This window comes from Diadema antillarum, unplaced genomic scaffold (assembly GCF_040938485.1).
Source record: "Diadema antillarum isolate AM-2024a unplaced genomic scaffold, OU_Dant_1.0 seq00000570_RagTag, whole genome shotgun sequence".
Classification (NCBI taxonomy): domain Eukaryota; kingdom Metazoa; phylum Echinodermata; class Echinoidea; order Diadematoida; family Diadematidae; genus Diadema; species Diadema antillarum.
In genome coordinates this window covers 1,598,312-1,622,887 of record NW_027271508.1, presented here as the reverse complement: position 1 = coordinate 1,622,887, position 24,576 = coordinate 1,598,312, and the positions used below count along the sequence as shown (strand labels likewise).

The window sequence follows — 24,576 nt, the reverse complement described above, 5'->3', positions numbered from 1 at the left end:
ACACTCTACATGCAGGCACTGAGCATGCAGAACAGGCAAGTGCATTAATACACATTGTACCCCCAATGTACCCATATGGGCCCCCTTTTTTTCATTTGTTCTAAGGGCATATACCCAGTGAGAAACTCACCATTATACCTGATTGAAGCCATTTTCGAGAACACACGTGCACACATACATGCACACACACACACACACATCTGTACCTCCTGTCTCAAACACAGCGCATTCCTGTCAATACAAACATTGCTTTTAATACTGCTGCCATTTCCTTAAATCCATATACCATGGTACGTATCTTGTGATCTGGATTGCTATCATGCCGAAACAATTATTACAGATCTTTATAATGCACTGATTTCACAGGTGCTACAAAAAGATTAGCGTATCTTTAATGAGAATCTATTATGTTTTTACCATATCAATAATTCACACTACATTAGGCAATCTGGTACGTGTAGCAGCAAAGGGACCTGCCTATACATCTTAGAATAATTATGATTTAAGTAGTCACATTGTATGTGTAATCACACACAAAATCACGTCCACATTGGCAATTTGTCAACTTTCTAATATAAATGTGGACTCCTACAAAGACTTTCATAAGTACATGTACACTGTAGTGATAAAAATAAACACCTAGACTTCTTCATCATGTCTACTTTGGCAGTGTTGACTTCTGTGAGGTTTACTGTACTTGGCTATAAAATGAGACTTACTCTCACTACACAGTCCCTCCATAATGGTGATAGGATGTTGTACAAAGACAAAACTAACAATTTTGTGAAACAAAAACACACACTAAATGCCAAATATCATTCTCAATAATGATGCTGGTTGTTGGCACTCAGAATAATCACATACAGAGAACCACGTTAAACTTTCTTCAAAGTTTAATAAATCTGCATTTGTAAATATCACTCAATATACATTATCAGGGTGAATTGTTCTTGCGAACAAGTTCTCTAATGTAGCTCTGCTGTTCATTCAAACTGCAACTCTTGCTTTGACAAATACATGTACAACAGGTGTATGTAGACTAGGACTTAAATTCTTCTCTCCATTCTTACCCTGTCAACATTTTCATTTTCAGTTTGTCAGGAGCTGTGCCAAACATCCTGTAAAAACATGCTAGCATCAATTGCTCACTGCAGGAGTTTTTTTCTTTCTTTTTTCCTTTAATCTATCCCTTTCAAATACATCCCATTTGTATAGCTGATTATCAGTTTTTGCTGTCATGAAATGCAGCATTACATATTTGTCTGAATACACTATACTTGGTGTCGTGTGGAGTGTCACTGTCAAACTGCAACTGACCAACACAAATTCTTGATACAAATACTTACACAGAATGAATTTGGTGCATCCCACACTTTATAAGTTATTATGCTAAGGCATGATATTCCATCACAAGGTAATCAGCTTTCTCCAACTGCAGTCAGTATCGTATGTATGATTTTCGAAGAAGATTTGAGATGATTTGATGTCCCAAACCACTTGGTATCTCATACCTTTAAGACACCTTTGTTGTCATCCCTGTACATTGCACAGCATTGTACAGAGGGTTCTGAAATCTGAAGCATGGTTAGGGATTAGGTAAGCCTATTACCTGCTCTTTGCATGAAATTGCTTTTGTTACACGTTCTGTTACATGTTCTCCTTTGAGTATGCATTGTATGTATTAAATTTGTCATTTAATGCTGGAAAGGTACTTAGCATTACTTGGTAGTTTTAAAGTCTCGTAACCACTGAATATTAAGGAAAACTCCAACATACATTGTATTATTACAAAACTTGTATGGGTCAACTACAGGAAAACTGCTCTAATGAAGACTCCCTGACTCCAACAGTGTTCATCCACAGAGATTTATAAATGAGGTTAACGGTATTGCTCTATCAAGTAGCTACAGAGAGCCTTGTGGGCTTACAGTCACAATAAACCAAAAGATTAATAGATCTACAAGTAGATATTCCCAAAATATGTCTGCAGTGTTGCCAACAAAAAGTATACTAAGCAGAAATCTGGAAAATGTATTCAATTCAAATGGGAACAAGCCAATGATAAACTGAATGATTCTGCTTCTGGTATTCTTCCTTGATCACAATTCACTCACACTTGGGTAGAGTGTACTTGTCAGTCAATACTACAAAACAGCAACAGCACTTGAAACATCTCCAAACCATTCCCACACTGCTTTCTAGTCCTCTTCATTAACTTGAGCTTGGGAAGCCATAGTGCTTGGGTGTGTCAGGGACATGGCTCATGTCTCCTCCCTTCTCTATGTACAAGCTGTTGTATGGATACTGCTTGGGAGCCTGTGCAAATACACATAGACAATGACAAAATTTAGAGAATGATGCACAAAACAGAGCAACTAGTTGTAACAAAAATAAAAGTTATAAACCAGAAATGTTGCTCTGGCAACTGGTATGCCTCCACTATATCGCATTATTCTCCCAATAGGTTTACTACAGTACCTTTTGACAATGTGAGACAACAATTTCACATGATCGGCAAGAAATTGAAATGACATGTTCAAAAGTCTGATGGCACAATCTCAAAATGTGTTGAGAGGTTTAATTCCTTGAACTACCGTAAGTTTCATTTGGCAAGCAGAAGTGTTTCAAAGAGCAATTATTTGGGAATTTCAGCATTTTCACTTGACCTTTGATCCCATGGCCCAAATCTTTCCCTACAGAAACATTGTGTATGGCAGTGCATGTACACTGTATATTCTAAGTGTAATTAAGAATTTGCAATTTTTTTACCTTGAGTCATTTCCAAAGTATGGAGAAAAAAGTGTGGTTTTAACATGAAATAATGTAATTTTGGCAATTTAACCTGAACTTTGGCCCAATAACACAAACCTTCCAAAGAGAATCACTGTCAGGCAATTCATGTATAGTGCACATGTGTACTAAAGTTTAATGATGATTCCTTGAGCCATTTCAGAGATACGGAGAAAGAAATCAATTTTAGCATTTTCACTTGACCTTTGACCTCATGGCTCAAACTTTCCCTATAGAATCTTTATCTGGTAATGTACATGTACGCACTAATTTTCATAAAGATACTTTCAGGTATTGCAGAGATACAGGAGAAATATTGAAATTCCAGCATTTGACCTTATATGACCTTTGATCTTGTGCCCTATTAACTTGTCGGCACATGCCGACTAGTTGCTAGGCGCAGCTTTGTCCACTCATACATACACATGCCATGTTTAATTTGGATGTCACGAATGGTACTTAAGTTATGTTGCGCACATAATGGGTTAGGGATGGAAGAACGGAAAGACAGACACACGGACAGACGGACACACTTCATGTCAGACTAGAGGCATAAATATCATGTTATTGGCACTAATTCAGTGAAGAATACTTTCCAACTGAAAGTTATCATTAAAAGGTTATTACTCCACTGCAATCATTTGATGCCACAGCTACAACTTACTCTTATTATGGATTTCATGTCAACAAAGAACTCTATTTTAGACTAATGTACAGGTCTAAATGAAACTTGTGAGGTGATGACAATGTCATCTCTTCCAATTTGCATTAAATGGTCGTTACTTATGTCACTTTTTTCACGGAAACATGACTATGTAAAATTCTACATCCTTCTTATCTATGTCTCACATTGATGAAACTGTTACCGTTCTGTTTATCTGACTCTAGTCTATCTATCAAGCCAAATTAAACATGGTGTAGAATTGCACTGAAGACAAATGTTAACCTCCGTGTCAAATCTGGCTCCATATGGATGCATTCCAATAAGTCCAGTGAATAATTAAAGACTGCTCTGGGATGTCACATCTGAGAGAAAAAGGATGTTTCTAACCATCATCTACAGCGTACTTCTGAGCTTCCTCAACAAAGAATGTCACTTACCACTGGTAGGAAATACTTGTACTTCTGCCCAAGGATACCAAGGGTTCCTAGTGTTCCCAAAATTCCAGCAAGGATTAAGCACTGTTTCCACCTAAACACAAGGAAATCATAAGGAGGAATTTCATAGCAAAGTGCAAAAAATAGCGAATCTACAAAACATCAAAATGTTGATCGTCAGAAGTCTGAATCAGAAGTGGAAATTAATGCAAAATGTCACTGGAAAGCTGGCAGAAAAAAGATGAAAAATCAGGCAACTCCTATCTGATGCAAGCACTTTAAAGTACAAATGTGTAACAAACATGATGATAATTTCTTCAAATTTAACACCCACACATGAAAAAGTGACACATCAAAGCTTGTGTAGATCTCAACTTGACTTGACATGACTTGATCCTTTTTTTTCTTTTTCTTTTTTGCCGCGGTGTCCAAGGTTCTGGGGTAGGCAGCAGGCGGTCATTGGCCCAAATTCACGAAGGTGGTACAATTGAAACCATGGTTTAAACCATGGACAATTTGTATGGAGCGCCCAGTGTCGCATGGCCTATTTAGTTTAATACAAAATCAGTCATTTTGTCAACAACATGACCATTTCGTTAACAAAATAAACATTTTGTCAACAAAATGGTCATTTTGTCGACGTAATGACTGATTTCGTAACGAAATAGGCCAACATAGGATAACATTTTGTCAACAAAATGATCATTTCGTTAATAAAATAAACATTTCATCAACGAAATGACTGATTTCGTAACGAAATAGGCCATACAACACTTGGCGCTCCATACAAATTTTCCATGGTTAAAACCATGGTTTCAATTGTACCACCTTCGTGAATTCGGGCCACAGTGTCTAACACCTGCCCTGCCCTCCATGCACCCCTGTCCAGCGGGTCAATGCAGGTCAGGCCACACATCCTAATATCGGCCCTGACACATTAAGACCAGGTCTTTCATTGGTCTCCCACGTCCTCTGGAGCTGGTAATCAGTATAGTCAAGAAGGTGTTAATACACAAAGTGGCATGTTCTACATACCCGTTCCATCCGAGTTGCATGGCATGTAGACCATTTATGACCAACAAAAATCCATCACATCTGCTCCAATGCACAAAAATTCAGTTACGGAAAAGGTACTCACATTGGGTATTTCCTCTCCTTGTAGATATTGGGACGTTGCCGCATAAAGAGATCTTGCTCTATGTGGAGCTAGTGAGAAAGTGAAAATATATCTGATTATATGTTACTCACTGTTAGAATTTGGAGTGAAATTATGAATAAAACTAGAAATGTCGCTATGGCGACTGGTATGCCTCCGCCATAATGCATAATTCTCCTAATAGGTCTAGATAGTACATGTGGACAATGTGTGATTACATTTTCACAAAACTGGCAAAATATTAAAATGACAAGTTTGTCAGAAATGTGTTGAATGTTCACCTTCCTTGAACTTGGTTTAATTGGATGAATAGGAGAGCATGTATTTGGGGATTTAAGGACTTTAACTTGACTTTGACCCATTCATACATTTATGCATTGAGTAATTTTCATGGTACCGGTATGGAGAAAAAGTGCAATTTCTGTACTGAATAGTAAATTGTTACCATGTTCATCTGGCCTTAGACCCTAAAATTCATAAGATAATCACTTTCAGGTAGAACATGCATAGATATGCAGTAAGTTTCACAATAAATTGAGCCACTTCCGAGATATGGAGGAAAAAGTTAGTTCGCACTTTCACTTGATCTTTGACCTTTTGACCTTTGAGGCAATAAAAAAAGAAAAAGAAAAAAAAAACTCTCCAGAGAATTTCTATTAGGTTACACATGCATACACCAAGTGTAAAAAAAAAATACTAATCCTGCTGGCATTGCATGAACATTAGGGAAATAGTAAAATCTTGAAGTGTTGCACTTGACCTTTGACCCCTGACCTTTGACCCCATGAACCCTACATTCTCTAGATAATCACTGCCAGTCAGTACATGTATATATACTATGTTCCATGAAGATACCTTGAACAATTTTCCAATTTACAGAGAAAAAAAAAGAAGTTTTAATACTTTTACTCGACCTTTTGACCTTTGACCTTTGACCTCATGACCCAAACTTTCACCAGAGAATCTAAATTGGGTAATACATGTATAAACTAAGTTTCAAGAAAATATCTTCCGGCATTGCATAGATATGGTGGAAATAGTGAAATTTTATGTATTTGACCTTGACCTTTTGACCTTTGACCTTGAGCACGTGCACCCAAAAGTTGATAGGCACAACTTCACCCCCTAATACACATACATGCCAAGTTTCATTAGGATACCTCAACAGCTTTTGATAGTTACCTTGTCCACAAAATTCATTACGGACGGACGGAAAGACGGACGGGGGGGGGGGGGGGGGGGGGGGGTAAATATACCTCACACTTATAGAAATGTATCAAAGTTAGCAACAGCACATGTAACTTGTGTAAGTGTAAAAAATTAAATGACTGGCTCAGGCAAGTTCATTACAAGGGGAAAACATCAACTGCACTTTGTGACACTTACAATTTGCTACTTGAAGGCCTACATTACTGGGGAAGCTGCTATTTGTACATACCACTTCTCCAAAATTTCTCCTCTCCTCAGGAAAATCCCAGTCCCCATGTGGATCTCTATCTTCTGAATGTTGTTTGGGAAGCTTGGGGTAGTCGCCCCATCCCCAGCCGTCATCAGCATAGGGTTCATAATCTTCTACCCTCATTCCATACTTTTTGGCAGCTGCAGCACGCTCTTCTGGTGTCTTTGGCACAGGCCCTGGTAAGCTCACATCCCCTATTTATGACATGTATATAAATATATCATTCTAACATTAACCACAACAGTGTACAACAATTGTAAAAATATACAAAGTGCAACCATGAAGCCTTCAAATGTGTCATTGCATACTTATCAATCATATTTCAATATGTAAATCCCAACTACCTTGAACTGATTATGTAATGAGTAGTTGTTTAGATTTCCACCCGGTACACACTTGTATGTGTATCCAGCTACAAAATTTTGCTCCAGGTGGTATTTAAAGCCAAAACATAGTTCTGGTACGCCTGCAAATGTTGTCAAATTTCGCTCCCAAATGTGAATGTATGCCTAGGAAATGTGCGGAATAACACTGTAATAACCAGATATTCGATGGGTAACGACGAAAATGCAAAATATTAACCAAAAAGGTTCAGTCTCAGAACATACCCGAACGGGGTCAGGCTAAACTCGGACTCGGGGATAACTCGGCCTCGCTTTGACGGCGGGCTGAGTTGTATTGGTTGTCCCTCTGGATTGTAGCGTTGTACTATGGGAGCAGCCTGTATAAACTACATTGTAGCACTTCGCGTTTTGGCTACTCGCAGTATTACATGGTCCAAGTTGTTACAACGTGCGCATCAAAAACCTCTTTGCAAAATTAGTGAGCGCCTATCAAGCACCTCTAAAAACAATCAAAGACGCTTGATAAACAACAACAAAAACTTTAAAGACCGCGCGTCTCAGCAACTGAGGTGATGTGCGTATAGGCTTGAGGACCGCACGCTGTCCATTTGTTTTGTACAGGATTAGCACGCACTTTCCTGTCTGTTCAGTTAGGCCTCGTTTGGTATCTTACAGTATACGAATAATGACTGCTATGAGGGGCACAGTTAAAATTATGGTTTTCACATCATCAAGGGCCTACATAATTTTAACTGTGCCCCGAATATCAAGCTGAACATCATTATTTGTTTTATAGACCGAAAATATAGATTCCGAAATATAGATACCAAAAATATAGATTCTAGTCTCTTTTACAGCACTCATAATCAACGCTGATCGACAGCGCGGCGGTCGTATCATTGGTGCGTACATGTACATATATAGTGATCATCTATGTGTACGGGGTTGCGACTGTCTCCAAACCTATTTATAGGGCACAGTGATTGCTAGTCTCTTTTACAGCACGCTGATCGAATGCGCGGCGGTCATATCATTGGTGCATACATATAAGCGATCTATGTGTATGGGGTCGTGACTGTCTCCAAACCAATTTACAGGGCAGAGTTGATTTACTGTGCCCCGGCCCCAGGCACAGTAAATCAACAAGGCAAGTGCCAAATTGTGTCTCGCCCATTCGCGTACAAGAAATTAATATTTTTCTAACTCCAAGAAGTTCATTGACCTGCCTATGACCTTTGACCTTGTGGTGACTTTCAACTCCCCAAGGGACATTTACCATCCAAGTTTGGTCACAAACCGACAGAGGGATCAAAAGTTATGAGCCATAATCGAAACGCGCCATAAAAACTTAATGGGCCCTTAAATTTTTTTGACCCCTTTCTGTGACCTTTGACCTTGTGATGACCTTTAATTCCCCAAGGGACATCTACCGTCCAAGTTTGGTCACAAACGGACAAAGGGATCAAAAGTTATGAGCCACAATCGAAACGCGCCCTAAAAACTTAACATTGGGCCCTAAAAGTTCGTTGACCCCTGTCTGTGACCTTTGACCTTGTGATGACCTTCACCTCGCCAAGGGACATCTACCATCCAAGTTTGGTCACAAACGGACAAAGGGATCAAAAGTTATGAGCCACAGTCAAAATGCGCCATAAAAACTTAACATTGGGCCCTAAAAGTTCGTTGACCCCTGTCTGTGACCTTTGACCTTGTGGTAACCTTCAACTTCCCAAGGGACATCTACCATCTAAGTTTGGTCACAAACAGACAGATACATCAAAAGTTATGAGCAATAAACGAAATGCGCCCTAAAAACTTAACATTGGGCCCAAAAGTTCATTGACCTCTGCCTGTGACCTTTGACCTTGAGGTGCCGTTCATGTTTGGTAAAATGTGTAACTTTGTATAACCACTCTTCCCTCTAAGTTTAATTGAAATTGAAATCCTCAGTAGAGAGTTATTCAAGTTTTTGTAGCGTTACGGACAGACGACGGACGGACGGACGGACGACAGACGGACAGACGCCGCAGGTGATCCCTTAGTCTCCCCACACCTCCGGTGGGCTTGACAGAAATGGGCACAGCTATTTTCATGACTCCACTTTTAACCAATCAGATGAGAGGATTCTATACTGGGTGTCCCAAAAAAAAGCGGAACGGTGGATTTTCAGTACCTTGCGTTCTAAAAGTGGTATATTTTTTGACATCATTAGAAAGAGCATCTTCCGCAGAAGACCATGATACCAAAATCTTTAAATTTGCTTCAGTACTTGTTATTCTACGCAAATTTCTGTATATGCAGTCATTTTCAATTTTTTGCGACTTATGAGATAATAATTTGGATGCGACATGCGTTCCATACGGCGAATTGTATAAGCTCGTTGATCCATGTCAACAAAAGATAATGCTTTCATATTGGGCGCACGCACACACAGACACACACACACACACACACACTGCTTTTTCCTGGCCAGTGCCCAATGTGAGAGCTGTATCTTTTGTTGACATGGATCACCGAGCTTACACAATATTCACCGTATGGATCGCGTGTTGCACTCAAATTATTATCTCATATGTCCCAAAAATCCGGCAAAATTTGAAAATGACTGCATTTTCAGAAATTGGCGTAGAATAAAAAGTACTGAACCAAATTTAATGACTTTGGTATTATTGTCTTTTGCGGAAAATGCTCTTTCTAATGATGTCAAAAAATATATCGCTTTTAGAACGCAAAGTACTGAAAATCCATCGTTCTGCTTTTTTGGGGACACCCGGTATATGAGGTATGTACAATTGTAATAGAATATGGCGATCACGAACTGCGTGTACCGGTAAATTGTCTGAAATACAATGTAGGGTCGAGTTTTCCCTGAGACCGAGTTAGTCTGGAGCCTTCTGGAATAAAAGTCAATTTTCCGACTTTTATCATTTCTCTCAAAATACTCCAAAACGACACATCATTCCGGCAAACCGCATCAGCCAGGTAAGTTTCTCTGTAGACTCTTTCGATACATTGCAAGCAAATATGAAATGGTGCCAGACGGGTTCTTAAGCCCTTACCAGAACTTTGTTTTCACTTTAAATCATGTGACTAAAATATTCCAAGTTTGTTTAGGTTTTAACATGACATCCACAAACATGGTTTGTACACTGTAACACCACACCTTAGAATACAACTTCTGTAGATTTAGTTATGAATACTACTACAAGTACACGGGCCATTCCAAAAGAAAATACATAGGATTTTATTAAAACTACTGATTGATATACATGTACTGAGTAAATACAAATACCATGAATACCCATGGCACTAAGCAGAGATTGGGGAGACTAATCCTTAGTATACCTGTAGATATGTACACATTGTTGCTGCTAAAATTTCAGACAGGTTATGATAACCATGGGGACTAAAACAACAAAGCTAGACATCAGTAAGATATGACAGTATTCAGTTGTTTTATAGCACATTTCTCATGACTATTCTCAAGTTACTGTTCAGAAAGAGAATTAACAAACATTTGAAAAAGATTCTCTTTATTTTCTGAGATTCTATCCAGGTTATGCAACAGCATAATGGATAATGTTATTTCCAATGATGAATAGGCAATACAATTGTAAATATAACTAGAGATCGGTGCTCGGCGGGTCGCGCAGCCGAGCACATGGTACTATCCCCCGAACCCACAGCATCATACATCATCGCAATATATAGCGCTCATACAGAAATTCCATAAATAAATACGGCTATCATGGCAACAGTGCTCCTGTCCACATTTTGCCTCTGGGTACCAAATTTGATGACAATAATATGATGCAGCAGTGTAACTCTGCAGAACTCTGCCAAATTTGAAGATGATCATAGAAGAAATGCAGCCAGTAGAGTGCTCACAAGGAAATCTCTGCTACATCCACAAAAAATTCTCGTTACCATGGCAACAATGTCTCTGCCCACAACAAAAACAATAGGCGGCCTTGCTTTACCATAATGGACCTTCATGCCAAATTTGAAGATTGGAAAAGAAATGCAGCCGATAGAGCGCTCACAAGGAAATCTCTGCTATTTCGTCGGTGTTTTCACGAACCGACGCTATTTCGTTTTTGAGCGAAAATGCAATTCTGAGAAAATCGCGTTTAAAGATCTCACAAGTTTAAGACAACGTTTTCAATGACTTTTCCTGTCTTGTGTGTGAAAATTTTGACAGGGTGATGAGAGTGGAAGTTGTTCTTCCTATCCATAGTGTAATTTTAGTGTGAATTCAAAAAATTTACGATATTTCTGTCTCCAAACTCACTGCGTCGGTTCGTAAATCCATCGTTTCTTGCGCGCACCATAGGTTATGTACTTAAGCGCGGGTCTCACGAACCGACGTAAGTTGTATTACGCCGGTTCGTGAGACCCGCGCTGTAGGGCCTGTACAATAGGTAACGTGCAATACGCGTGTATTTACGAACCGTCGCTATTTCATTTTCGTATGTGTTTACATACAAATACTATTAGGGCTATACCTGCTTATCAACAATAACCTTATTAATTGAAATTAATTGTCATGTAATGATTGTTGTGATGATTACAATACATTTAGTGATAATTAAGATAATAATACAAGCCAGTTTCTCTTAATTGTTCTAAAATAAAGAGTGTTGTCATTGTTTTCATCTTCATTTAGTACACGCATGTATTGTTATTATAGCTGTGGTTGATCTGTCCAAAGATTTCTTTGCCCCCCCCCCCCTTTTTGTGGATATATTATTATTTAACACTTTTGCATGTGGACATCTATCATTTGGTAATACATGCACTCGGTATACTGTGTTTCATATTTTTTATTTTTTCACATTATTTTTAATTCATATTCAGTTCACTTCTTTCATAATAATTATGAATGTTTGTTCTAAGATGAAGGATACCGCTAAATCTTGGGAAAAAGACGTGCCAGTCAATAATAATTACTTGTATTTACTCATCTTTCATACTCATGCATGCACTCTGTTATTTCTTTCTCTGAAATAATCTATTAATTTCTTTATGTCTTATTATTCCACATATTTGTGACATTTACTTTGTCACAATTTTTATCAGTGTCATTATTGTCATTTGGCTCGCATGCGAATTCACTCATAATTCCTCATTTTCCATCTTTCTCTTTCCTGCTCAACAGATTCTATGATAGCTGCACCTGATCATATAAAAACATAAAACTCATCCTGCATACACTCTTCGAAACTGATAAACTCCTAAAAATACATAAATATCAACAATATCAGAATTTTAAGCTTCATTTTCAATATATAATAATGGTCATGTTTTATCATGCCTTTTTGCAGCAATATATTGAAGAGGTACATTATGTAATCGAAGAAACATAGGTCCTCAATAAAATATCAAATTTGAATTATTCAGAGATGAGTAATGACAATGGGAAGGATAACAATTGTGGAAGAGCTCCATAAATCAATACATATCTAATGGCAAATGGAGATGGAATCAAGATTCAAGAATATGTGTAATTCAAGTTCATTATTATATCAGTTCTTGTGTGTTCACAAAAAGAGGAACACAGTTCGAACATGCACACCAAATCTTACATCGTACATTTACATCTATAGAGTGCGGACGGAACATATACAAGAGAAAGAATAACATTCTCAAATTAATATGATATTATTATCAAGCATAACTATGTATATGAACACACAAAGATGTTGCTGCATATGCATGGAGCTTGAGAGTGCTGCAACACCCATATGCTCAGATAAAAACTTGATGTATATCATACAAAAGAGAAGAGGTGCTGCATGTACATGTAGTTACACTATTCACAGGACAGTAGAGAAAAAGCATGAGAGAGAGGAAATGGGTGTCTAAAATAGGTCGATGTAAGGAGTGCCAAGCCAATTAAGTCTCTAATAGAAGTCATACATATATAAGGAAACAAATTAATCACAACATAAATGATCGTGCTCATGTTAACCAATAATTAGCATCTAAAAATGTGTGTAGAAAGCCCATAATATCAGCCTTTCGCTCCGTAGGCTTGTTACATATGAGAAAAGAGAAATTTTGGCCGACCCCCCCCCCCCCCTCCCTGTGAATCCTTAATCCACCAGTACTATAAACACATTCTGAGAATGTGTTTTAGTACATGTACTAGCAAATTCACAAGAGGGGTGGGGAAATTCGGCCAAAATTGTGTGTGGCTAAAATAATTGAAAAGAAAGGTCATCAGCAAAACTACGGGGTGGATGCAGACGAATTTTCATGTGATGACTAAAAAAAATGCAGCTAAAGGAAAAAAAAGACGGCGGAGAGGGGCCAAGGCTAATTTGACTCCCCCCCCCCCCCCACCAAAAAACAAACAAACAAACAAACACCACTGTTTTACAGCACCTTTAAAGGACTCTTAATATTTTGTTTGTTAAAAACAGACGTCTCGAAGTAAAGAATTCCATATTGTAGGCAAAATGTAGACCGATACAGTGTATAAAGTGTACATCCCAAGCTATTAAAGAAAAAAAAAAGCAGATTATGAATATCATTTAAAGTAAGAATTTCAGTGTGTTTAATCATCTTTAGTTGAGTTGCAAATGACATGTACATATTTAATAAGAGCAGTAAACTTCGAAGCGCCCCCAAGCCCTTCTATACTTAATTATTCATGTGTAAAGGTAGCGCCAGGGCACTCCGGTGGTCTAGTGGTTATGACGCTGGTCTAGAAATCCAGAGGTCGTGGGTTCGAATCCTGCTTGGGCTGCCTGTAATTTTTTTTTTTTTCACAGCAGCCTACAAACTGCACACTGCAGTTGCGTGCATTACTACGGATGGAGACAAATGAATAATCTATTATTTTATTATACAATGTTTGACATCCTTATTGCAATCACTTTCTTTAATTGTAAATTTAGAGACATAATGAATTATTATTAAAAGAAATCATATTTCTGTATTTTGTTGTGAGTTTGCACGGGAACATACACGTATCATAATTTACAATTTTAGTTACATAAAGAACATCTTATAACAGAACTGTCTAGTGATGGTTGAATAATTATGTCAATTTGTTATAAGTCCTATCAGTTACATGGAGTGCATGTTCCCATGTTTATAAGAATCATACGTGACACATTCAAAGTGGGTTGAAGACAACAAAATAATAAATAAAAGAATAAAGGAGAATAGAACTTAATCTGATTACAGCATCATCTAAATATTGCCAATGTGCACTTAGAAATCTATCAAGATTTATCACAAAGTTATGATTACCACACAAAACCTTCAAGATTTATTATCATGAAATACATACCAATGAACACTTAAAAAAAATCTAACATTCCATATCCACATGAAACTTTCCTTGATATGAATGTCTCTCTGTAGTGTTATTAAAGTGTAGCAAAATTGTAATTACGACCTCAAAGAATGGAATGCATTGTTTTCACCTTCAATCTTAGGATCTCCTTTCATGTTTCCACTTTACAATCACATTTCACTGTAGATATACCGTCCTTATGTTGTCGCCCTTCATCCCAATTTCTCCCTTCTATCCTATCTGTAGATTGTCTTCTCTCCTAAGCCATTGTATTCACATTCCTTGATGATCAGCACGATGCTGTACTTTTTTCTTCTTCTCTGAAACAGTCCAGCTCTTCGCTACTGCATGGCATCAGTCATCTGAAAGAAAAGACAGAAATTAAGAACTTTCGATTAAAATCAAACATCATGATACAAGATACAACTTTCATTTTGAGGAAAAGAAATCAGCCAACTAAACTGTAGTTGAAATTATTTTGTTCTATTTATATTAAACATAAAACAAAACGGTATACAGGATCAAAGAATGTCAAAAAATACTGCTGTTCGTCTTTGATGCATATTCAAATTGTCTCGCCTTTTACATATTTTAATGATGCAAGATCTTATGTCTAGCACTTAGTAAGTCTCATGTAGAATTTAAATTATTATTCACATGAATAAATCTACATGTCCTTGTAAACAAGGCATTGCTCTGAAAAAGCTGAATATTACTAACTGCATTTGGGAAACAGTCTACGACAATCAAACTTGTTTATTATCAGAGACTTTAACATCTTAATTAGACCTAGACTCTACATTACCATTGTATTCACATCCGTTGGTGATGTACACGACCCTGTACTTTTCCTTTTCTTTTCTGAGACAGTCCAGTTCTTCGCTACTACATGGCACCAGTCATCTGAAAGAAAAGAAAGAAATTAAGAACTTTTGATTAAAATCAAACATCATGGTACAAGATACAACTTTAATTTTGAGAAGAAAAAAAAATCAGCCCACAAAACTGAAGTTGAAATTATTTTGCTCTATTTATATTAAACATAAAACAAAATTGTAGGCCTATGCAGGATCAAAGAATGTCAAAAAATGCTGCTGTTCGTATTTGATGCATATTCAAATTGTCTCGTTATTTACACATTTTACTGATGCAAGATTTTATGTTTAGCACTTAGTAAGTCTCATGCAGAAATTGAATTATCATTCACATGAATATAAATCTACATGTACACGTATTTGTAAACAAGGCATTGCATTGAAATAGCTGAATATTACTACATGTACCTGCATTTGGGAAACAGTCTATGACAATCAAACCTGTTTCTTATCAGAGACTGTAAACATCTTAATTAGACCTAGACTCTACATTATCATTCAGCTTTTAAAGGTATTAACCATTCACCTATAAAACACTAGCATTGTCATGTGCATCATATTTCTTTGATACTGCACATATTTTCATGAAGTCTGTGCAAGAATGCAAATGAAACACGTCTGCTGTTTGGTATTTATGAAAAAAAAAGAATCACTAACCCGGAAGTCCTTGGCCTTAGGAATAACACGTGGCGAGTTAGTAGGAATTGACGTTAAAATAGAATAAGAATAGATCTACTAAATAGGCCTTTGCCTCATGAATGTCTGGTCTAATTATAGACTAAGTGAAGTCTAGACCTTTCACTTTTAAGTTACCAGTGGTACACAGAATTTATATTATAGATCTAGACTACATCTAGATCTAGACATCTAATACTATTTGTAGATCTTGGCAACTTTGGTCTTTGTGACACGAAATTAACACGTCACGGATGATATTGCGGCGATATCCAACAGGATGACAGTACCACTATTACTGAATCAGTAAGTTGACATAGATAACTAACATCAACTTGTTAACGTACGTTAGAGATGGCACCATATACAATAACCGGTGACACTGACACTGACAGATCTAACGACTACGTTTAGACTAACGTTAAAGAGTTAGACTCGCCATCTCAGTAAGTCGGCCAAAGACAAAGTCAATACAGGGCTAAGTCAGTGTTTCTGTTATGTTAGGCCTAACAAACGTTAACGGTTACGCGGTTAGGTTAGGTTTACCAGGACTCAAGAGTCCAGGTTAAATCAGTCGAGGGACATTTCTTAGAAGTCCTTCGATTCCAAGAATAAAAAGGGTGAAAGAACAAAGGGAAAAAAGGAAAGAAGAAAGGACAAAAGATTATGTATGGCTGCTGTGGAAATCGACAGCGCTACTGTATCACTATCAATCATGCGTAAATATGTAAACGCCATTTGGTTGGGCCACATTCACAAGTTTTAGGGAAAAAAAGCCCCACCGCTGTGCTTCAAAGGTACTCCACTCGAACTAACGTTAGACATAATGTCACATATCTACACACAGTACGGTACTAGGGCTGAATTCACAAGTATACTATAACACTGCACTGTACAGGAAAGCCACCTAACCTGTAGAGTACTACTCGTAGTGTTTACAATGTAGGTACTGGTAGTATCACTAGACCACACACTGTCATGGATGACATCTACACCAACGCTGCACACTGGCACTGGTCCGACGGTCCCTGACCAGGAAAAATCACTGTTGGACACTGACCAGTAACTTTTTCAGGAATGGACCAGTAAAAATTGGGGGAAAAAATGGGTGGACTCTACCTACTATTACCACTAGTCTAGATGTAGATCTAGAGCTAGACTATAGACTCTGTGTTAATTTGACTTGGTCTTAGACTTCACTGTCTTCAGCTGATCTTAATTTTAGTAACTGGTATTACAAGTAAAGTCTTAACTTAGACTTAATAGTTAAACTTGAAAGTTAAAGTCTAACATGTCTAACTTTATTCTTTACTCTTCCTTTGAGTTTTACTTTTAGACTTTTTACTCTCTTTTTTTAGTTTAGTAGGCCTACTTTGTCAATCTCATGATTTCATTTTCAACTCAAGTCAAGGCATAGCCATGAGTGTCTTCGAGACTTTGACATCTTGCATGTCTTGCACACAGACGTTACGACTACAGTACTCATTAGTCTCAGAAGTAACGACATAAGTTGAAAAGAAACTATAAATAATATGATTTGGGATCTAATTTGAAATTGGATGGCGTTTACAGACTAGGCTTCATAAGCATCACGCGATTGAATACATGGGACTACACTCTACCGCAATTAATGGTTATGGTAGTCCAACTGAAACTGTTATTTTGAGCATGATTTTAATAGGATTATAGCTTACCATTCACTTCACTCGTGGACAGTGGGCTGGCTTAGGTCGTCATTCATCTTTCAGAAGGTTTGGTTCTCACTCTGAGATCTGGATTAGGGCCAAAATCTAATTCTAGGCCAGTAAGTTGAACAAAGCTCAAAATAATGCAACTGCGACAGTTCGTAAAACCCGCATTGCTCTTCACCCTAGCAATTCGGGTTCCACGAACCGGCGTATCTTTCCTGCGTCGGTTCGTGAAACCCCTTTTTCTCAATTTCTCGATATTTCGAGTACCGTCGTTTTTTTCTTTCTTTGATAAAATTAAGAATAATTAATTTTGTGATCTAAAATTTTGGGATTTGGTGGAGTTTTGAAAGCACTTTCATTTGGTACCAATATCTCGATTTTGAAAATTTTGACCAAAATCGAAATAGCGTCGGTTCGTGAAAACACCGACGATTTCCACAAAAATTCTTGTTACCATGGCAACGACGTCTCCGCCCACACCAAAAACAATAGGCGGCTTTGCTTTACCATAATGGATCTTCATGCCAAATTTGAAGATGATTGGAGAAGAAACACAGCCGGTAGAGCGCTCACAAGGAAATCTCTGCTATTTCCACAAAAATTCTTGTTACCATGACAACGATGTCTCCGCCCACACCAAAAACAATAGGCGTCTTCATCTTACCACAATACACCTTCATGCCAAATTTGAAGATGATCGAAGAAGACCTGCAGCCAGTAGAGCGCTCACAAGCAAGACCCTATTGGATTTACCTTTTCATGTATAAAGACAGAACAAGCAAGGGCGCCATCACCAAAAACCATAGGCATCTTTGTCTTATCATAATACACCTTCATGCCAAATTTGAAGATGATCGAAGAAGAACTGCAGTAAGTAGTGCGCTCACAAGCAGACCCTATTGAATTTACCTTTTCATGTATAAAGACGGAACAAGCGAGGGCGCCATCACAAAAAAATAGGCCTCTTCATCTGCAGCCAGTACTGCGCTCACAAGCAGACCCTATTGAATTTACCTTTTCATGTATAAAGACGGAACAAGCGAGGGCGCCATCACCAAAAACAATAGGCCTCTTCATCTTACCATAATACATCTTCATGCCAAATTTGAAGATGATCGAAGAACTGCAGCCAGTAGAGCGCTCACAAGCAGACCCTATTGAATTTACCTTTTCATGTATAAAGGCGGAACAAGCGAGGGCGCCATCACCAAAAACAATACGCGTCTTTGTCTAACCATAATACACCTTCATGCCAAATTGGAAGATGATCAGAAAAGAAACGCATTTGGTAGAGCGCTCACAAGGAAATCTCTGCAGCGGCGGCGGCGGACACAGCGCGATAAGGCCAAATCCATAGTATCCTCCGAACTCTGTTCGGGGGATACAATTAGGTTCTATTATACAACACCTCAGAATGATGTCGAATTGTGATTGGCCAAGAACATGTCACATGACATTCAATAGAAAATACCTACCAAACTCATTGACAGTGACAGCCATACAATAGGCCCCTGGCATGGGCCTATAGCACGGCTCGAAGGTACTATAGCACGGCTTCGTGGGGGGCTACTAATGCATGGCCGGCCGCTCACAGAGTTCTGTGGCTCACAGCAGCAAAGCGCCAGCAAACTACATTGTACGTGCTGGCCGGCTGCGCTGCGATGCGCTGCCGGTAAACAGACCAGTCGCGGCGGCGGAGTACTGCAACGTCCAACGTGTACGCGCAGCTACTTTACCTAGCTAGTTGCATGTATTGCGGCCTACCTACTGCTGTGTTTTTAGTTTTGACTCTGATCTGCTACGTGGACCACAGTGATCCCAAAATCAAGACTTCATTTCAAGTTGAGAAACCGTAATTTGATTATTTTTCTGTGTTTTTATACAAAATCATTTTCGGAAATAGAGAAAGTCTAGACCTACTACTAGATCTACCGACGTCTCAGGTAGGCTTAACAGTCAGGCCTAAATCAATCTAACGTTAGCGTAGAATGGGTATAGACCCTGCGGAGTTTGTGATTCCTGTGACTGTGTGGTCGAATCATGACGAGTGTTTGAAAGCAGTACACAGGGTGGTTTACAATTCTCGGCCTAATTGTTACATTTATTTTTGGGCCTTCCTGAGTTAGCGGTCACTAATTTAGTACTGTGATTGTGGACAAGGTGTTGTATAAAACGAATAATTTATGATTTTGTTCGTGCATTGGGGCACGTAATACCGCACTCGGCGCGAGATTCGCCACTGGTCTATTCAACGCGGCGCTACGCGCCTTGTTGAATAGACCAGTGGCTTATCTCGCGCCTTGTGCGATATTCGTGCCCTATGCACTCACAACTCATAAATTATTCGTATACTATAAAGTACTTTATTTTCTAGTGATACATTTCTTCTACTTCTGCTACTTCTACTTTGACTCACTTTGGTCTCAAAAGTTGCACAAGACTTAAAAGAAAAAAGTTATGAAATGTCACGGCCCAAGTTTTTTACGTTATGGATTTATCATGAAAAATGTTGGGGGGGGGGGTCTCAATTAGCTCCCTCCCAGTCTTTTTAGGGTTAAAGGCCTCTGGTACTACAGTAGTGAGCTTCAGATCTGTGACGTGAACGTTATTAAAGACAATGCTAATTAGGCCAAAAATGGTGTTCTGCACATGCACAAGACCACTGTTTCCATTGTCCAACCAAGGAGGTACGAGATTGGTCCAACCCAGCAGGCTGCACTGTCTAATAGCATTCATGTCACAGATCTGAAGCTTGCTTTTGATGTAGACTAGAAGCCAGGACAGAAGCCAGGATGTTGGTAAGGAGTGCATATTCCATGCCGGTACAGAATGGTTCATGCAGGAATAGATTTGAACTTGTTTTGATGATATTTTCTAGTGTTTGTGTAGGGCCAGGGTGTCAATAGATGATTTGTGTTGATGGCTACCTTGCTTTGTTGTCCTGAATATGAGGCATGACAAACATTGAAAGGCCACATCCCATGCAGGTTACTGTATACGCCATATATTTAACGAGCATAAGTTTTTGAAAATCGGGACTACCCGACGATTTCACAAGTGGTTAAATTCATGGATCACAGTACTGAACTGCAAAACGTGTAGTGAACGTCATATTCATATCAGGATCTAAGTCAATATTTACGTGTGTCTTTAACTTCGAAAATAGCACCCAACTCGCAAATTCTGGAAAATAAAACCTCACAAAATATTTGGCATATATACAGTATAGCATGGTACTCCTCACAGGGGGTAATCACTTCTCACACACAGTGATATATACTAGGGAATTACATTTGTTTCTAATCTATTTCCTTCTATTGTCAACTAGTGTCTAGCAGGGGCTGCAGAGTCAGAATGCTTGGTTTAATAGGGTATAACACCCCCAGTATTCGGTCACTTAAGCTTTTTTGCAATATTTTTCAAACTAAAATAATACATACATGTATACATCAAATCTACAGCATTGTATGTGAAATATATCAAATTTCTTTAATCTTAATTTTCATTTTGTTAAATATCACACAGAATTTCACAAAATCCCAAAATATATCACCTTGAAAATTCCCCAGAATACGGTCACCGCGAACAGTATTCGGTCACGCGATATGCACGTTCAAAGTCAATGCATGTTCAAGGCAGCTGAAAAGTGTGCCGCGCGCTACCTTGTTGGCGCAAAATTGCATCGGGGACGTTGCGGCACCCGTTGGTGACCGAATACTGGGAAATCGGCACTTGCATTCAACCCTTGTACATTGAGACACTGTATCGGCACGTACGGAAATTTTGTTTTTCTTTTGCATTTTTGAGGATACCATCACACTCCAAGCTTGCGATAAGCAAAAAATCTCGTGAGAGAATGGCGTATTTCTCAATTTTTAACGCTTTTTCGGCAGCCCGTACTCTTAAAACTGGGCTCACTCCGCACGCGCTTTTGGAAAGTCGCGCCGATTCTGCACTTTTGACGGTAAAATTTGGGATTTTGGATGGATTTTTGGAGGGGGCTAAGGGAGTTTCCTGTTGTGAATGAGTGTGCAAGTATGTGAATTGATGTGATTTGCGTGCGTTGTGAAAGTTGAACTTACTGGCTGGTGACAAGTGATAAGTAACCGAATACCGGTAGCTGAACGAATACTGGTGCCCTTACCCTATTACTAAGGTTTGGTGTTGGGTGGGGTAATCTCCCAGTCGTGGGGTTTTGTTTTGATTTTGTTTTGCTTTTTGTTTTTGTTTTTGCTTTTTCTTTTGTTCAATCTGAGGTCCCCAATGCCAAGTCTAGTGACGGGCATGAAGTCGAGGGTACAGAACTGTAAATTTACGTTAGGCCTATAAGTATAGGCTGGGGCGGACATCCGGGCATTTTCAACATCGAGCCCTAGTAACTGACCGGCCGATGAAAACAAATGCGTAGCGAATGTACCTTAAGTGCAGCGCTGCGTAATGCATCATATGCATAATACACTCACAGTACATTGTACATGCATGCACTGCACTGAATGAACGCTATACGCTAGTGTGCTATTATCGGTTATCATTTTGACATTGTTATCTGGATTTTTGCACAGCTTTCTGACATATTTACTGCAGATTCGTACATCATTTCATCGTTTGTTTCACATCCTCACAATGCCTCAGAGTTATGTTGTGTTTAGCTGCCATAATCACAGGGCTACCAACACTGGAAACTAGTTGAGAGTGAGACTCCCATAGGCCAATGCTATAATTTGGGGGTCAAAATGAGTGAGATCAATAGAAACGCATGCAAATGAAATAAAGTTTTAGAGTGAGAAAGGACCAAAATGCGTGAGAGTTGGCAGCCCTGTAATCATAGTCTAATGTTGGACAAAAAACAATCTTTCTTTGAACTTCCAAAGCATGATCGCAGCCCAGAAAGAAGGAACCGGTGATTAGCTATCAGCCGGGAGAATGAAGACGGATCCAAGCTTATGGCTTCCACTCTAAATTCAAATTACTGGAAGTACATGATAACCTATTAACAAGGTATACTCGTTACGTACAATGTTTGTAGGTCTACATGTACACATCGCTGAATTGAATGTCTGGCCACAACGTAGGGTCATTGATCCACGAGTCTGCAGGTACACGGTAAGAAAACTGCAACCGGCCAATGGAGGACAGTTAGTCCCATATCTCTCCTTTGCTTCCCGTGAAAGTTTATCACAGTAATCGAAAGACATCTTAAAATCTGTGAAAGCATCTTTTAACTGAAACAATGAACTAGATTCAGCAGTAAATAACAGTGAAATGAATAGCGTTAAACGCAAGACGCACTGACAGCTCCAGTGTAGATCCACGTAAACTCTGCGTATGTGTGCTAATGAACGGTCCCATATATTGCAATTCCTGTATTGTATGACGGCATTGCATGACAGCTATTGTTTTCATCGCACTAAGCCAAGGCCAGCGAGTTCGTCGTTATGCAGAAGTGACGTCACTCCGCCCCCACCTAGACCTATTCTATGTATTAGTTATTAGAAAAGAAGCTGTAGGTTCCTAACTAGGTGTTGCTGTACTGAGTGTTTGTTAGATTCAACCTTACCTGACAATATGACACAAGCAGGGTCTAGTAGACCACATCGTTCAGATTTTATAGACATCACGGTTACATGATGCAGTGTGCTTCATCTTGGAAATAGAAACCCAGAGGAATCCTACACACTGGGAGGTACAGCCTTGAATTCAGTAGAGGAGGAAAAGGACCTGGGAGTAATCATAGATGCCAACTTAAAATTCCACCAACATGCAGCATATGCAGTAAACAAGGCCAACAAAGTCCTCATAAGTATCAGGCGTACATACATGTATCAATGTCACGATATCTCCACCATCCCCAAATTGTACAAAGGATTAGTACGTCCCCTCCTTGAGTACGGTAATGCAGTCTGGTCTCCCCGCTACACTTCAGACATCAAGACAGTGGAGAGAGTGCAGAAGAGAGCAACCAGGATGATCCCCTCTCTCAAACACCTGCCTTGAATATACAGAAAGGCTTAAACTCCTCAACCTACCATCCCTTGTGTAGAGAAGACGAAGAGGAGATATGATACAGGTGTTCAAGATCATACATGAGTATGACAGGATAAACCCTGATGACTTCTTTGTACTGGCAGACACAACTACACGGGGCCACAGGTACAAATTCTCTAAGCTGAGATGCAGAACAAATGTAAGGAGGGATACATTCACAGTCACACATCGAGTAATAGAGGACTGGAATTCCCTGCCGGAAGAAATAGTGGAAGCTCCATCTATCGATGCTTTTAAGTCTAGGCTTGATCGGCACTGGGAAGACCAACGATTCCTGTCCCCCTATTCCCAATAGTCAATTCTGATGTGTGATGAGCAGTACTTTATACTGACACTGAGTGACAGTCTGTCTGCCTTGAAATTTGAATTGCCTTCTTTTGAACTGACGATACAGACAGTGTAGATGAGGATAGACCTGGAAGCTCGACTGCTGCTACACAGCAATCTTCCAGTATCTTCGGTAAAGGTAAAGGTAAGTGAGCATGCTGAGTATGTATGACTCTAACTGGCTGGTTAGCTTGGCGCTGGAGCAGGAGCCATCCCTCATGCCATGGCCCGCCGCGCGCCGCGCCGCGCCGGCCGGCTGTGCGACTACTGCCACTGCTTGGTGCAATGTGCGACTATCGCCGGCACGGGTACCAGCGGCTACTGTAACTGGTACCGATTCTACATGATACATTGATAGACAGAAAAATCGATGGTCTGTCCGGAGGACTTTTTATCATTTTTGTTGTTGTTTTATTTTGCTATTTTACGGCTCTTTTGGAGGGGATTCGGTGAAGCCAGACGCGGACGCAGTCTCCGCGAACATATCCTGACGCAAGATACAGACCGATCGCGATCTTTCGGCCATAGCCAAAGCGCTTACATAGCGTGTACATAACAGCATCAGTACAGTTGTAGTATGCCGCCGTGGGCTGCAAAAAACACGCACGTTACGATACAGGTACAACATTAACAATCAAAGCCTACGCCCCTTTACATTATGCCAAGCCCTTAGAAAGAGCACAATTATATGGATGATATCCAAATCATTTTTTGTAATTGTTTTACCTGAAGCGTATCTTGCTGATACCCGTGAAATTGGAAGATACCTGCTGCTCGAATGTAGACACCGAGCACTTCTGGCGAGCGCCA

At 39.3% G+C, this 24,576-nt stretch overlaps 1 protein-coding gene and 1 non-coding gene across 2 annotated transcripts; one reads left to right on the top strand and one right to left on the bottom strand.

Annotated features, from left to right (window-relative positions):
• Nucleotides 1-682: 682 nt before the first annotated feature.
• Nucleotides 683-24,576, bottom strand: LOC139735348 (NADH dehydrogenase [ubiquinone] 1 beta subcomplex subunit 8, mitochondrial-like). The gene is made up of 5 exons (XM_071646094.1): nt 24,493-24,576; nt 6,483-6,697; nt 5,027-5,094; nt 3,892-3,982; nt 683-2,316 (listed from the first exon to the last, which is right to left on the bottom strand). Exons 2-5 carry the CDS (start codon nt 6,624-6,626, stop codon nt 2,212-2,214), a joined length of 408 nt encoding a protein of 135 aa, XP_071502195.1. The 5' UTR covers nt 6,627-6,697; nt 24,493-24,576; the 3' UTR covers nt 683-2,211.
• Trnas-aga (transfer RNA serine (anticodon AGA)) lies at nt 13,523-13,598 on the top strand. Its single transcript has one exon. It is a non-coding gene; the product is annotated as a tRNA-Ser (tRNA).